This window comes from Rhinatrema bivittatum, chromosome 5 (assembly GCF_901001135.1).
Source record: "Rhinatrema bivittatum chromosome 5, aRhiBiv1.1, whole genome shotgun sequence".
Lineage (NCBI taxonomy): Eukaryota > Metazoa > Chordata > Amphibia > Gymnophiona > Rhinatrematidae > Rhinatrema > Rhinatrema bivittatum.
The window spans coordinates 339,321,344-339,338,811 of record NC_042619.1 but is presented as its reverse complement, the minus strand read 5'-3'; the positions used below and the strand labels follow the sequence as shown (position 1 = coordinate 339,338,811).

Genomic DNA, 17,468 nt, shown 5'->3' with positions numbered 1-17,468 from the left:
GCCGCCATCTCAATCCCAGAATAATTTTCATGCTCTGATTCCCAAACTTCATCACATGGAAAAAAAATTAAGTGAACTACTCAGTATACCATGAACTCCTGCTTCTATAGACCAATGTATTCTCTACAGCTAATGATATTCTAACCCCTCTCAGACCCAATATTACAGATTACATCACTAAACTGGCTTCAGAAAATGCCTTGATACATAAGCTGTCTTCTTGGCCATCACAACAATATCCACCTATATGGAGACCATGGTGGTGACACTCATCTTGATCTTTGAGCAGTCTTTGATACCATTTATCACTGACGTCTGATCCAACACTTAAGAGATATTGGCATTGAAGGCATAGCTCTTAAAAGATTTGAATAATTCCAGTCCAGCAGAATCCAGTCTGTCACATGGATCAATAAAATGTCCATACAAAGTGATCTCATATGTGGAGTGCCTCAGGCTCAGTCCTATCCCTGATTCTTTTCAGTATTTGTATCCATCCCATTTGTGCCCTCATCCAGTTTTTCAACATCATTGAATGCCATCTATTTGCTGATGACATCCAACTGTGCATCAAAATGGCGCCTGACCAAACTACAACAATTGAAAACTTCAACAGTTGTCTCACAGCTGTAGCCCAATGACTTAGCGATCACAAACTCAAACTAAACCCCTCCAAATCGGAATGTCTCTGGGTCAAACTCAGCAATCATTACCTTCCCTCTCAGAGACTCTGTTACAGCCTAAGGAGTCAATTTGTAGTCTAGGGGTTCAGTTTGACAAAAATTTAACATGGAAACTTAAGTGATAAGGACTTCCTTTATGTACCTGTGCCGGATTCATTAACTAAATGTACCTGTGCCGGATTCATTAACTAATTGTGCAGCAACCTCAATAAAAAACAGCTGAATTGATTACTACAACTCTCTTTTTAATGTCATCACACAATACAGTATGAAGCGTCTCTAGTTCTTCAAAGTACTACTACTAGAAATAGGGTAGGAGCCAAAGTAAATAGCACATAAAATCAGTATTCCATCATCTACACTGGCCTCCAGTCTAAAGTATGATAATTTTCAATAAGCAAGTGTCTGTATACTTTTCCCAGCTTCGTTCGTCCTAGATACCAACAAGAAATCTCCAGTCCTTCTAAATGGTTCTTCTCTCATTTCCTCTTCAGGCCTCTGTCAAACTGTTCAGCATCAGCCTAGGAGCCTTCAGCTGCTATGCACCAACAACTTGAAACAAGATACCACTATCTCTAGGATATGAGCTTTGCTTCCTCACTTTCAGGAAAAAAAGCTAAGCATGGCTTTTCAACTGGGTTTTCCCTGCTAACACCCCAGTTCCTCTGACCTAACTCCCTGTACTTTTTATCCAGTACTTGAAGATATATTCTCTGCTGTGAAGTCGATCCGTACTGTAGTTTATTTCTCATGCAATTGATTGTAATCTGCCTTGAGACTAGTCCTGATAAAAGATGGAATATCAAATGTCTATCACCATCAAGGTAAGACTAGCCTCCTATAGTTTCCAACCTCTTCTTTGTTACCACTTTTATGAAGAGGGACAAATCCACTCACCTCTAATATTACAAAACCAATCATGTCCCCAAAGATCTATTGAATATATCCTTCAGCAGACTTGCCAGAACCTTCTGAGCTCCTCTAATATATTAGGATGTATTCCATATGGCCTCATGACTTAAACATAATTAGATTTCCTACTTCTATACACTGACTACCCTGGACAGTTGGGAAATGTTCAGTCACAGCTGGCTTGGATACAGGGGATTTTTCATAAATTGGAAAATAAAGCTGCAATGTTTTATAGTTCATTTCTGATTCATTTTGTTTCTTGAATAAGGTACCAGGAAACAGGAGATGAGTTATCTTGGTTCTCTGTTACCTTGCATTTCTAATGAAAAACCAAACAAACAAGTAATGGGCTCATCTGCATACTACCCAGAAGCCCTGGAAAATGATGCCAGAGATTACCATGAGCTATCCAGGTTTGTCTCCACAACCCCTGCATTCAGAGGCCCTACAATCTTTGCAGCAGAAGAGGAACAGAAGGCTCATCTGCATATTTTACCTAGTAACCCCAGGAGAGGACCTCGGAAATCACTGCATGCTATCCAGGTTTCAGACTCCACAGCCCCAGTTTCCAGAGACCCCATACTCCTTGCAGCAGAAGAGGACCAGAAGGCTCATCTGCATATCTTACCCAGCATCCCTGGGAGAGGATTCCAGAAATCACTGCAATCTATCCAGGCTCAGTCTCCACAGCCCCAGCTTCCAAAGGCCCTTGCAGCAGAAGAAGACCAAAACACGTGTGCCTTAAAACCCTTTACTATAAATTGACTACAGATTTGATACAGAAAGAATTTAATTCAAAACAAGCATCAATAAGATGGGTCACTCTGTAGTTATAATTAATTGTAGTGTTTTAAGAGTCACTGACAGACAAATATAAAATAAATCAATAGACTTAAAGTACTTTAGATAAAATTTATATCCCTTCTCCCTCAGAAATTTTAACTCAATAACAAAACAAAAAAAAAATTTATAATTTGCAGTTGAAAATTTTTTTAAATAAATAAATATAATTAAGATGGAAATAGTAATCCAGCAGTTAGAGGGAGGTTATCCAGTCTTTTCACTGAGATCCACATGTATCTCCTAGTTGGCGAGCACTAAGTGCAAAGAGCTCCTAGCCCACAGAGAATGAGTTGGATCTCTGGAGGCTAGAGTGGCAGACCTAGAGGAGCTAAGGGAGACAGGTATATAGAGGACACGTTCAGAGACATAGTAGCCATGTCCCAACTGCAATATGACAGCCCCTGTCCTGCCTTGGAAGAGAAAAGTCACCTGAAAGGAGAGCATCACCTTGGGGAGGCAGGAAGCAATACTGTTGTTGGGACCTACCTTCAAAGTGATGTAGCATCCTCTCACACTGAGGATATGTCTCCAGAGGCACATGCCCAGGAGGGAAGGGTTAGGACAGTCGTCATAGTTGGTGATTCAGTTATTAAGAAGGTAGATAGCTGGGTAACTGGTAGATGTGAAGATTGCTTGGTAACTTGCCTGCGTGGTGTGAAGGTGGTAGAACTCATGCTAGGGAGAAGATGGCTGTCTTGGTATATGTGGTGACCAATGATATAGGAAAGTGTAAGAGAGAAGTTCAGAAGCTAAATTTAAAATTTTGGCTTGAAGATTGAAATTCAGAACCTCTAGCGTTCTCAGAAATGCTGCTCATTCACATGCAGGACCCCAGAGGCAGGCAGAGGTTAAGAGTCTCAGTATGTGGATGTGATGATAGTGCAGGCAAGAAGGGTATAGGTTTGTTAGCAACTGGGCATCATTTTGGGAAAAGGAGTGGTCTTTTCCAAAAGGATGGGCTTCACCGTTACTAGAGTGAAACTAGGCTGCTGGTACTAATCTTTAAAAATGAGATAAAGCAGCTTTTATCCTAGATGAGGATAGAAAGCCGACAGTCACTCAAAAGTGCATGCTTCGAAATGATATATCTTTGAATCATACTAACAGAACAGGGCATCCCAGTAGAGAATTTATAATAAATGCTATATTAGACCAGATGCCTTTAAGTAAAGAGCAGAAAGAATCCCAAATTACCCCTGGCAACTGTTTTGCAGGTTGTTAATACAAAAATGCAATGCACATGCTAAAAGCCTAAAAAATAAAATGGGAGAGTTAGACTGTATAGCACTGAATAAAGAGGTATATATAATTGGCATCTCAGAGACCTATTGAAAAGAGGATAACCAATAGGACACTGTGACACCAGAGCACAAATTATATCAAAATGATAGGATGGATCAAATTGGAGGAGGAGTGGCACTATATATTTAAGAGGACATTGAGTCAAACAGGATAAAAGTTCTGCAGGAAACAAAATGCAATGTTGAATCTTTATGAAACATAGAAACATAGAAATGACGGCAGAAGAAGACCGAATGGCCCATCCAGTCTGCCCAGCAAGCTTCACACATTTTTCCTCTCATACTTATCTGTTTCTCTTAGCTCTTTGTTCTATTCCCCTTCCACCCCCACCATTAATGTAGAGAGCAGTGATGGAGCTGCATCCAAGTGAAATATCTAGCTTGATTAGTTAGGGGTAGTAGGGGTAGTAACCGCCGCAATAAGCAAGCTACACCCATGCTTATTTGTTTTACCTAGACTATGTCGTACAGCCCTTGTTGGTTGTTTTTTCTTCTCCCCTGCCGTTGAAGCAGGGAGCTATGCTGGATATGCGTGAAGTATCAGGTTTTTTTTTCTCCCCTGCCGTTGAAGCAGAGAGCCATGCTGGATATGCATTGAAAGTGAAGTATCAGGCACATTTGGTTTGGGGTAGTAACCGCCGTAACAAGCCAGCTACTCCTCGCTTTGTGATTGCGAATCCTTTTTTTCTTCACCCCTGTCATTGAAGCTATGCAGGATATGCGTGAAGCATCAGGTTTTTTTTTTGTTATTTTTTTTCCCTGCTGTTGAAGCAGAGAGCTATGCTGGAAATGCGTGATGTATCAGTCTTTCTCCCATGCCATTGAAGCAGAGAGCCATGCTGGATATGCATGGAAAGTGAAGTATCAGGCACATTTGGTTTGGGGTAGTAACCGCCGTAACAAGCCAGCTACTCCCCGCTTTGTGAGTGCGAACCCTTTTTTTCTTCTCCCTTGCCGTTGAAGCAGAGAGCTCTGCTGGATGTGTGAAGTATCAGTTATTCTTCTCCCCTGTCGTTGAAGCAGAGAGCTATGCTGTATATGCATTGAAAGTGAAGTATCAGGCATATTTGGTTTGGGGTAGTAACCGCCGTAACAAGCCAGCTACTCCCCTCTTTGTGAGTGCAAATCCTTTTTTCCATTTCCTCTTGCTGTTTGAAGCTTAGAGCGATGTTGGAGTCACAGTAAGCATGTGTATGTTTATTGAATAAGGGTATAGTGTCCAGGCAGTAGCCATCATTCTGGCGAGTCACCCACTCTTCATTGGCGGCCTCTTGACTTTATGGATCCACAGTGTTTATCCCACGCCCCTTTGAAGTCTTTCACAGTTCTGGTCTTCACCACTTCCTCCGGAAGGGCATTCCAGGCATCCACCACCCTCTCCGTGAAGAAATACTTCCTGACATTGGTTCTGAATCTTCCTCCCTGGAGCCTCAAATCGTGACCCCTGGTTCTGCTGATTTTTTTCCTATGGAAAAGGTTTGTCGTTGTTTTTGGATCATTAAAACCTTTCAAGTATCTGAAAGTCTGTATCATATCACCTCTGCTCCTCCTTTCCTCCAGGGTGTACATATTTAGATTCTTCAATCTCTCCTCGTACGTCATCCGATGAAGATCCTCCACCTTCCTGGTCGCCCTTCTCTGTACCGCTTCCATCTTGTCTTTGTCTTTTTGTAGATACGGTCTCCAGAACTGAACACAGTACTCCAGGTGAGGCCTCACCAAGGACCTGTACAAGGGAATAATCACTTCCCTTTTCTTACTCGATATTCCTCTCTCTATGCAGCCCAGCATTCTTCTGGCTTTTGCTATCGCCTTGTCGCATTGTTTCGCTGTCTTCACATCATTAGACACTATCACCCCAAGGTGACACTATCACCCCAGATGAAATGGGGAATAAAATAGTGTGGGTGCCTTAACATCCACCTGGCCAAAATGAAAAAGCAATGAAATGCTAAAAGAAATTAGGGAAGCTAACAAAATCAGCAGCACAGTAATAAACGGTGATTTCAATTACCCCATTACTGACTGGGGAGTAGATTTTCAAAGGGTTACGTGCATAAGATATGCGCGTAACCCCCGAAAACCTACCCCTGCGCGCGACGAGCCTATTTTGCATAGGCTCGGCGGCGCATGCAAATGTCCCGGGGCTTTCAAAAATGGGCAGTCCGGGGACGGGGGCGTGGCAGCGATCCGGGATGGTCTGGGGGCATGGTGGCAGTCTGGGGGTGGGGCAGGGGGCATTCCCGAGTCCTACAGCACAGCGGCCGTGCCAAAGGTTCGTGCGCCGGCCAGCTGCTGGTGCACGCAAGTTACGCCTGCCTCAGGCAGGCGTAACTTTTGAAACAAAGGTGGGGGGGATTTAGTTAGGGATGGGGGGTGGGGGGGGGGGGGCCGAAAAAAAAGTTCCCTCCAAGACTGCTCCGACTTCAGAGCAGCCTTGGAGGGAATGGGGAAAGCCATCGGGGCTCCCCTCAGGCTCGGCGCGCAAGGTGCACATGTGTGCACCCCCTTGCGGTAGCGCGCACATGTTATGAAATTGGGTGTACATTTGTGTGCGCCGGGTAGCTCGCAGAAATGTATCCTGTGTGCCTAATATTTAAAATCGGCCCCTGGGTAAATTTTACATCAGGACATGCTAGATTAAATAAATGACTGCTTCATGGAGCAGCTGGTACAAGAACCAACAAGCGGAGAAACTATTTTAGACCTAGTCTTTAGTGGAACACTGGATTTAATAATATCAATAACAGTGTTGGAGCTATTTGGTAACAGTGATCACAGCACAATCAAATTTGACTTAACTAGAGGGAGGACATTATAGAAATCTACTGCGACAGCAGTAGATTTAACTTTCAAAAGGATGACTATGATGAAATGAGGAAAATGGTTAGGAAAAGACTAAAAGGAGCAGCTGCAAAGGTTAAGAGTTTAAATCAGGAATGGACCTTGTTTAAAAATACCATTTTGGAAGCCCAGACCAGATGTATTCCACTCATTAGAAAAGGAGGAAGGAAGGCTAAATGACTACTAGCATAGCTAAAAGGTGAGGTGAGAGAAACTATAATAGTTAAAAGAACATATTTTAAGAAATAGAAAAAGGATCCAAATGAAGAAAACAGGAAACAGCATAAGCATTGGCAAAGCACTGATAAGGAAGGCAAAGAGAAAATTTGAAAAGAAACTTCCCATGGAAGCAAAAACTCATTTTAAAAATTTTTCAGATACATTCAAAGTGAAAAGCCTGTGAGGGAGTCAGTTGGACCATTAGATGATCAAAGGGTAAAATGGGCACTTAGGGATGACAAGACTATAGCAGAGAGACTAAATGAATTTTTTGCTTTGGTCTTCACTGAGGAAGATGTAAGAGAGATAACCATGCCAGAAATTATATTAGAAGTTGATGATTCTGAGAAACTGAAACAAATCTCAGTGTATGTGGAAGATGTAATAGGGTAAATTGAGAAACTAAAGAATAGCAAATCACCAGTACCAGATGGTATAGATCCCAGACTGCTGAAAGAACTGAAAAATGTAATTGCAGACCTGCTATTAACAGTTTTAAACTATCATAAAAATCATCAATGGTATCTGAAGACTGGAGGGTTGTCAATGTAACACTAATTTTTAAAAAAGGGATCCAGGGGTGATCCAGGAAACTGCAGACCGATGGGTCTGACATCTGTGCCAGGCAAAATGATAGAAGCTGTCATAAAGAACAAAATTATTGAATATATAGATAAGCATAGATTAATAGGACAAAACTAACATGGATTTAACCATGGGAAGTGTTGCCTTGGCAATATGTTACATTTTTTGAGGGCATAAATAAATATGGATAAAGGTGAGCCAATTGATAATAGTATATCTGGATTTCCACAAAGCATTTGACAAAATCCTTCATGAGAGGCTTCTTAAAAAAATTAAAAAGTCATGGGATAAGGGGCAGTGTCCTATTGTGGATTGGGAAATGATTAAAAGATAGAAAACAGACAGTGAGAAAGGTGAATAGTAGAGTGTGCTAGGAATCTGTTCTGGGACCACTGTTTTTATATATTTAAAAATGACTTGAAAATGGAAACAATGAGTAATGTTATCAGATTTACCAATGACATAAAATTCTTCAGTGTTGTTAAATCACAAGAGAATTGTGAGAAATTGCAAGAGGTCCTTGCAAAACTGGACGACTGGCCATGCAAATGGAAAATGACATTTAAAAGTAGATTTTAGAAGTCCTCTGTATGCCAAAAGAGGGAGATATGCAGACAAGTTGGGCCGGTGTGTGCCAAGCGGATTATATAATCCGCCCATGGATGCATGTATCTCCCATTGTGTACACAAGTTAAAAATTTCTAACAGGGGCAGAGCGTAGGCGTGGTCTGGTGTGGTATAGACGTGTTGGGACCTGGTCCAAAAATGTGCATGTAGATACTTATACACACTGGGGTCCCCTGCTGCTTAAATGTTCTTCTGCAATGGAGGACTAGTAAGTAGAAAAATAAAAAAAGAAGGCCAGGCAGGGGGGTTTTAAGGGCCGGGCTAACAGAGGGGAGAGTAGCTACAAAATTATGGGGATTTGCAAGTCCTATCCCTAAATTGGGAGAACTGGGAACAAACTGGGAAAACTAACTATGGCAGTGCACGTCCCTTGTAAAATTTCCTGACTTACATGGTAGACACGGGATTGGTGTGCATGTCCATTGAAAATTGTGCACAAATGTACACGCGTTCAGCCAGTTTTATAGCATGTACACATGTATGCGCGTATACTATAAAATGGCCGTGTCCTTTGGTGTGAGCCGGCACATTCTCGTACATGTGCGCCCGCGTGGCTTTATAAAAATTAATATCCCAATGTAGACAAGTGCAAAGTGATACACTTAGGGAAGAGTAACCCAAATTATAGCTAGCAATGCAAGATTCCACATTAGGAGTCTCCATTCAGAAAAAGGATCTAGGTGTCATTGATAATAGCTGAAAACTGCTCATTGTAGAGCAGCAGCCAAGAACGCAAATAGAATGCTAGCAATTATTTGGAAAGGAATAGAGAATAAAACAGAGAATCTCATGCCTCTGTATCGCTTCGTGGTGCAATCTCCTCTTGAGTACTGTGCGCAGTTCTGGTCATCACATCTTAAAAAAGATATAGCAGAATTAGAAAATATAGCAAGAAGGGCAACTAAAATTATTAAGGGGATGGAACAACTTTCCTATGCAGAAAAGCTAAAGAGGTTAGGACTCTTCAGCTTGGAGAAGAGACATGATAAAATAATGTGTGGCTTGGAATGAGTAAACACGAATCAGTTGTTTACTCTTTCAAAAATTACAAAAACTAGGGGACACACAATAAAGTTACTGGAAAATATGTTTTCACTCGACGCATAATTAAGCTCTGGAATTTATTGCCAGAGGATTTGGTGAAAGATGTTAGTGCACTTGTGATTAAAAAAGGTTTGGACAAGTTCCTGGAGAAAAAATCCAAAAACCATTATTAAGGTGGAGTTGTAGAAATCTACTGCTTATCCCTTGGATAAAAAGCATGGGATCTATTTACCTTTTTGGATCCTGTCAGGTACATGTGACCTGGATTAACCACTGTTGGAAACAAGATACTGGGCTTGATGGACCTTTGGTCTGACCCAATTTTGCTAATCTTATGTTCTTATGTAATATAGTTAACAGAGCAGTATATTATAAATCAAAATATATAATAGTGTGGTTTATATCCAAATTCATAATAACAAAATACTAAGGGCCAGATTTTAGTACCTACGCGTGGCGTAGATTTGTGTGCGCAACCTGGCACACACAAATCTACACCCAATTTTATAACGTGCGCGCAATCGCACGCATGTTATAAAATCCGGGGTCGGCGCGCGCAAGGGGGTACACACTTGTGCACCTTGCACGTGCCAAGCCCTAGGGGAGCCCCGATGGCTTTCCCTGTTCCATCTGAGGCCGCTCTGAAATCGGAGCGGCCTCAGAGGGAACTTTCCTTCCGCTCCCCCCACCTTCCCCTCCCTTCCCCTACCTAACCCGCCCCCCAGCCCTACCAAAAAAAAACCTCTGACCTTTATTTTTCAAGTTGCGCCTGCCTCCGGGCAGGCGTAGGTTGCACGCGCCAGCCGAGAGGCCCTACAGAGGCCTCTGGCCATGCCCCTTCCCCGCCCAGAACACCCCTGCCCCACCCCTTTTTTCAAGCCCCGGGACATATGCGCATGCCGGGGCTTTGCAAAATAGGCTTGGCGCGCGTAACTCTCCTACGCGCATAAATCCAGCTGGATTTACGTGTGTAGGGCTTTTAAAATCTGCCCCTTAACTTTTTAACATTCCTAAGGGCTTTAATTTTAGAAATCATACAGGTGATTTGAGAGCAGTAGTGATAATACAGAGGTCTATATTCAAAAGCATTTAACTGGGTAACTCAGAAATTATCTGGCTAGATAAAGATTTGGACACTTATCCTGTTATATTCTAGCTGCATAATAAGTTAGCTGGCTAGAATTTATCTGGTTAAGTTAGGGGCATTCCAGGGACATAACTGGGAGGAGATAATTAACTAGATAAGTTATCCATCAAATTCCAATATTCAGAATTAGCAGGATAAATTTTCCAGCTAACTCTGATTGGCCCATAGATCTGCCCTAAAGTTAGGAAAATAAGCTTATCCAGCTAACTTTAAGATAGCCTAATATATTCAGTGACATGATTGCGCCGCTAAATATATGGGCTAAGTTAGCCGGATAAGTTTATGTGGCTAATTATCCAAGCTGCACAATAGTTGAATATGGACCTCATTATTTTTAAATAGTTCTCTCAAAATATTTGTTTTTTTTATCTTTCCCCAAAATTGTAATTATTTTTTTCAGACCTTCACATCTTTTTGCCAAGGTAAAAAGAGATCAATGTTGCTGTCCATTTGCTTCAATCCAAATGACTTATGAGGCTTCTTATAATTCTGTTATAGGGAATTTTCATGATTATGAAAACACACAACTTCCCCCTTGGGCAGATTCAATTAATATGACTTTCATTCAGGGCAATTTTCATAGTAAAATGTAAATGCAACGTACTATTGTAGCAATTTTCAAAAGCCCATTTACCCATTTGTCAATAGATTTTACCCACGTTAAGTGCACTTAAGGGCAGATTTTAAATGCCCAGCGCATGTAAATTCCGGTCTCTTGGAAGGGGCAGGCTGGAGGTCGTGTTTTGGGCGGAGAAGGGCCCGGACCGGGGCAGCACCATTGTTCGCTGTCCCAGAGCCTCGGGCGCTGGACGGCTGCCAGCATGTGCAACTTACTTCAGCTCGGGAGCTGAAGTAAGTTGCCCCAAAAAGGTAAAAAATTAAATTTAGGGGGTAGAGTTGGGGGGTAGAGTTGGGGGGTAGGGAAGTTCCCTCCTAGTCCGCTCTTTAATTGAAGGAGGGAACTGGGGAAGCCCGCGATGTGTCACCGCATGAATTTGTACAATTTTACTCCCCTTGCGCACACCACATGCACATACACGCACAGCCCACTGAATTTATAACATGTGCGTGCCAGTGCCTGCATGTTATAAAACTGGCGCATCCATGTGCATGCGCAAGCACCTTACACAATGTACCTGTTAATGCGGATAAATGGGCTTTTGAAAATTGCTTCAGTAGTGCATTCCATTTACATTTTCCTTTCAAAATTACCTTCTAAACATTCAGTGTGATAACACACTACCTACCTAATTGCTTTAAATATGCTTGCAGGTTATATCACGATAATTAACCTAATTGTTTGATTTGTGATAGATATCTTTTAATACCTTTTAATGTGCTCTCATTCACAGGTAAAACGTTCCAGGAGTAAAGGAGGATTAGCAGGGCCTGATGGCACAAAATCTGTTTTTGGTCAGATGTGTGCTAAAATGAGCTCTTTCAGTCCAGACAGTCTTCTTCTACCTCATCGTGTATGGAAAGTCAAGTTTGTTGGTAAATTTTATAATATCATTTATCCCCCTTCTCATATAATGTATTATAAGTCAATCAATGGCATTTGAAAGCAGACTATCTTGTAGTTGACTGTCCTACCCCATATCTCATAATCTCTATACAGTATATACAGCAGTAGATATTTTTTATGAGCACTTTTCAGAATTTACAAAATCAACCTTGAAGATTATGGATAACTCAGTAGATTGTTTACATGTAGCTCAGGTAAAAAAAACCCTTCATCTGGCTATGTTTATTATGTGTTCGTTTTTAAGGCTAGTATTTGCAAGTGTTAATAATTGTCAGGTCAATCCAGTAACGAGCGGTAGGAAGAGCTGCGTTAGTGCCCGGCGCACCCGCGGTTGCCGCACGCACAGTGCAGCTCACCTACCGCTCGATCCTGTATGTAAATAGCTTGCTAATGCAAGCTGCGTCTAAGAAGCATCCGTGAAGCGTTAGGCCCGCGCAACCCGTTTTACTGTATAGAGCGCTATACAGCGCCTATACAGTAACCTGGGTGCGCGGGCCTAACGCTTCACGGACATGCTGGTATCTGTCATTTCAAATGTCATTTCAAATGACATTTGAAATGACAGGTACCAGGAAGTGGACAGTTCTCCAACGCTCGGGATTGTCAGCCCTCTCTCCCCTCCTCCCGAAGCAACAAAAGCGAAAAAAAAAGTTGCAAGAGAGAGAGGGGAGAGAGGACAGGCAATCCTACGCTCGGGATGGCCAGTCCCTCTCCCCTCCTCCCGAGGCAAGGCGCGAAAAGCAGCCTTGCTCCGGGAGGAGGGGAGAGAGGACTGGCAGTGTGAAGCGACCAAGCGACTTACTTTTTTTTGCAGCCCTCCAGAGGATACGGCCATCAGCAGAAACGGATCGCTGCTCCCGGCGAAGATGGACGCCTGCACGGGGGAAAGCGGCCTGTGCGTGCAATTGGCCGCTCAAGGCGTGACGTCACGACGTTTGGCGTCACGGCATGTGACGTCACGTCTTGAGCGGCCAATTGCATGCACAGGGGCCGCTTTCCCCCGTGCAGGCGTCCATCTTCGCCGGGAGGCAGGGGAGGGGAGCCGCGATCCGTTTCTGCTGATGGCCACTCAAGACGTAACGTCCATCTTCCTGAGCAGCTGGAGGCAGGAGAGGGGAGCCGCGGTCGTCTTCGCCGATGTCCAGATGGGGGGCTGCAAAAAGTAAATCGCTTTATACTGCCAGTCCCCTCCCCCCTCCTCCCGGAGCAAGGCTGCTTTTCGTGCCCTGCTTCGGGAGGAGGGGAGGGGGGGACTGGCAATCCCGTCCTCGCCGATGTCCGGATGGGGGGCTGCAAAAAGTAAGTCGCTTTATACTGCCAGTCCCCTCCCCCCTCCTCCCGGAGCAAGGCTGCTTTTCGCGCCTGCCTCGGGAGGAGGGGAGGGAGGACTGGCAATCCCGAGCGTAGGATTGCCCGTCCTCTCCCCTCTCTCTCTTGCAATTTTTTTTTCGCTTTTGTTGCTTCGGGAGGAGGGGAGAGAGGGCTGGCAATCCTGAGCGTAGGATTGCCCGTCCTCTCCCCTCTCTCTCTTGCAATTTTTTTTTTTGCTTTTTTTTTTTTTTTGCTTCGGGAGGAGGGGAGAGGACTGGGGCTGCCCCGGAGACCGGCACCCATGGACGAGGCCAGGGCAGGAGAGCGGAGGCTTGGGGAAAGTTTGCCGCCTACCCTTACCCCTGCCTCTAACGCAGGGGTAGGGGTAGGCGGTAAATTAGCAGGTTAAACGCGCGGCAAAACAGCAGGGTAAAAAAGGGATAGTCGGGGCACGCGTTACTGGATGGTAGGGAATAGCTAATTTGCTCGTTTACATGCAATATACATGCCACGTGCGGAAGGGGTTGCCCGGGGATTTTAGGATGCGGTAGGAGTAGGTTAAAGGGGATTGGGGATCGCAGGAAGTGCTAACGCGGCCGGAAAGTGAGTAGAACGTGGGTTAGGAGCGGGGTAAACGCGGCCGCACTTTACTGGATAGACCTGTGTGTGTTTAAAAATAGGCCTTTCAGCTAATTTTGTGAGTAAGTTAGTATTTATTTGCCACTGTTAGGCATTGTAAGAGTTTAGAGAAAATAAGCTTTGAGCTAATATAAGTTAGTATTTGTTTGCCACTGTTAAGAACTGTGAAAGTTTATGGATAATATCCATTGAGCTAATTTTTTGAGTTAGTATAAGTTAGTAACTGTAAGTATTAGAATTGTGAATTTACAAAGGTCACTTACATTATCTGAAAAGGAGAATACTGGTCCCTGGCCAACTAGTCACTAATGTGATTCCCACCCACCCAGCTTCCAATCCCCATCTCCCACCAACCACAGGGTCTTTTTTTCTTACATAGATAACCCCTTCCTAGTAAGGAAGAAAATCTTCAAAATAGTAATTAGCAATTTTGAATAATATACAATTAATTCTGATTGTAACGATTAATTTTAGTCTTGTTGCTGGTTATTCAGAAACTAACATAAGTTATCTAGTTATCAATTTAAAAACCTTAAAGGTGAATTTTCAAAAGATGTGGACCGAAAAATATTTATTTATTTATTTATTTTGTTTATTTTAAATTCTTCTATTCCACCTCTATAACACTGTGGGTCAGATTTTAAAAGCCCTATGCGTGCCAAGCTTATTTTGCATAGGCCCGGCGACGCATGCAAGCCCCGGGATGCGCGTATGTCCCGGGGCTTGAAAAAAAGGGGCAGGGCATAGGCATGGCAAGAGGCCTCCATAGGGCCTCTAGGCCGGGGGATCATGCGCAAGCACTTGGCCGGGAGGGTTTAGGTACGGCTGGGGGCAGTTTAGGTAAGGGAAGGGAGGGGAAGGTGGGCGAGGCAGAGGGAACAGGGAAAGCCATCGGGGCTCCCCTAGGGCTCGGCGCTCGAAAGGTGCACAAGTGTGCGCCAAGTTGCGCGCACAAATCTACGCCCACGCGTAGGTACTAAAATCTGCCCCTGTTAGTCTAAGCGGATTACAAAATAAAATATCAAACATTGTTACACTAACAACACAGACAGAACATAAAATCATATAGAAACATAGAAATGACGGCAGAAGAAGACCAAACGGCCCATCCAGTCTGCCCAGCAAGCTACGCACTTTATCCATTTTTTTCCCCTTTTTTTCTCTCCCACCTGTTACTATTGGCTTCCAGTACCCTCCAGCCCTAATTCCCCTCCACCCCACCACCAATTTAGAGAGCAGCGCCGTATCTGCATCCAAGTGAACGTCCAGCTCAATTAGGGGTAGCAACCGCTGTAACAAGCAGGCCACACCCTTACCCCATACTCTTACCCACCCCTGTTTTTATTTTTTTTGTTTGTTTTTTTGTTTTTTGTTTTTTTTGGAGATAGCAGCCCTCCATCCTTCCGCTCCGTGAAGGTGGAACACCAACTACTGGCCACTGGCATCCCGCTCCGTGAATGCCTCTGTGGCTACTGCCGCTCCGTGCAATGTTTGAATGCCTCTGTGGCTGCTGCCTCCTCTTTATTCACGCCCTCTAGACTTGATGGATCCACAGTGTTTATCCCACGCCCTTTTGAAGTCGTTCACAGTTTTAGACTTCACCACTTCCTCCGGAAGGGCATTCCAGGCATCCACCACCCTTTCTGTGAAGAAATACTTCCTGACATTGGTTCTTAGTCTTCCTCCCTGGAGCCTCAGCTCGTGACCTCTGGTTCTGCTGATTTTTTTCTGACGGAAAAGGTTTGTCATTGTCTTTGGATCGTTAAAGTTTTTCAAGTATCTGAAAGTCTGAATCATATCACCCCTGCTTCTCCTTTCCTCCAGGGAGTACATATTTAGATTGTTCAATCTCTCCTCGTATGTCATCCGATGAAGACCCTCCACCTTCCTGGTCACCCTTCTCTGTACCGCTTCCATCTTGTCCTTGTCTCTTTGTAGATACGGTCTCCAGAACTGAACACAGTACTCCAGGTGAGGCCTCACCAAGGACCTGTACAAGGGGATAATCACTTCCCTTTTCTTACTCGATATTCCTCTCTCTATGCAGCCCAACATTCTTCTGGCTTTTGCTATCGCCATGTCGCATTGTTTCGCAGACTTCATATCGTTAGACACTATCACCCCAAGGTCTCTCTCCTGCTCCGTGCACATCAGCCCTTCTCCCCCCATCGAATACAGTTCATTCGGATTTCCACTCCCCATATGCATGACTCTGCACTTCTTGGCATTGAATCTCAGCTGCCATATCTTCGACCACTCTTCCACCTTCCTTAAATCCCGTCTCATTCTCTCCACTCCTTCCGGCGTGTCCACTCTGTTGCAAAAAGACAAACCTTACCTTCTATCCCGTCCGCAATGTCGCTCACAAATATATTGAACAGGACCGGTCCCAACACCAATCCTTGTGGTACACCACTTAAAACCTCCCTCTCTTCAGAGAGAGCTCCATTTACCATCACACATTGTCTTCTGTCCGTCAACCAGTTTGCAGTCCAGGTCACCACCTCGGTACTCACTCCTAAGCTTCTCATTTTATTCACCAGTCTCCTGTGCGAGACCGTATCAAAAGCTTTGCTGAAATCCAAGTAGATGACATCGAGTGCTCTTCCTTGATCCAATTCCTTGGTTACCCAGTCAAAAAAGTCAATCAGATTTGTCTGACAGGATCTTCCCCTGGTGAATCCATGCTGCCTCTGGTCCAGCAATTCTCCCGACTGTAGATAGTTCACTATTCTCTCTTTCAACAGTGAGTCCATTACTTTTCCCACCACCGAAGTGAGGCTAACCGGTCTGTAGTTACCAGCCTCCTCTCTGTTCCCACTCTTGTGAAGCGGAACCACCACAGCTCTTCTCCAATCACTCGGCACCACTCCCGTTTCTAGGGATCTATTGAACAGGTCACACAGCGGACCCGCCAGCACATCTCTGAGCTCCCTCAGTATCCTGGGATGAACCTCATCAGTTCCCATGGCTTTGTCTACTTTCAGTTTCCCCAGCTCTTCCCATACATTTTCTACTGTAAATGGAGTTACATCTACTCCACTCCCCTCCGGTATCTTGTTAACTAGGGACGGTCCTTCTCCAGGGTCCTCCTTAGTGAACACAGAAGTATTTGTTTAATATTTCTGCCATTTCTTCGTCTCTCTCCACACATTGATCCTTTCCATCTTTCAATTTCACTATACTACTTTGAACTTTTCTCTTTTCACTGATGTATCTGAAAAATGTTTTGTCACCTCTCTTTACTTCCTTGGCAATCCTCTCTTCTGCTTGACTTTTTGCTCTCTTGATTAATTTCTTCGTCTCCCTCAGTTCTACCAGATATTCTTCTTTGTGCTCCTCTCTTTGGGATCTTTTGTATTTCTTGAACCTTGTTCTTTTAGCCTTTATTTTGTCAGCCACCTCCTTTGAGAACCAGATAGGTTTCATTTTTCTTTTGCTTTTCTTTACTTTTCTAACATATAGATTAGTTGACTTGGCAATTGCTCCTTTTAGATTGGTCCACTGTTGATCCACATCTCTCACATTCTCCCAGCCTTTTAGTTCTTCCTCCAGGTACTTCCCCATTTCATCAAAGTTTGTGTTTTTGAACTGCAGAACTCGGGTTTTGTGCTTCTTTTCCGTATCTTTTTTTGTGATATTAAACCATACCGTTTGATGATCACTGGTGCTGAGGTGGGCGCCCACCTGGACATCAGAGATGTTATCTCCATTAGTGAGCACTAAGTCAAGTATTGCTCCTTCTCTTGTGGGTTCCATAACCATTTGTTTGAACAAAGCTACTTGCA

General features: G+C 43.8%; 1 protein-coding gene across 1 annotated transcript in view; it reads left to right on the top strand.

Annotated features, from left to right (window-relative positions):
• LOC115092958 (E3 ubiquitin-protein ligase HERC2-like) overlaps positions 1-17,468 on the top strand; it is a 2,733,734-nt gene that overhangs the window by 2,558,565 nt on the left and 157,701 nt on the right. The window contains 1 exon segment of the mRNA XM_029604466.1: positions 11,558-11,699. Coding sequence (XP_029460326.1) covers positions 11,558-11,699 — 142 coding nt within the window.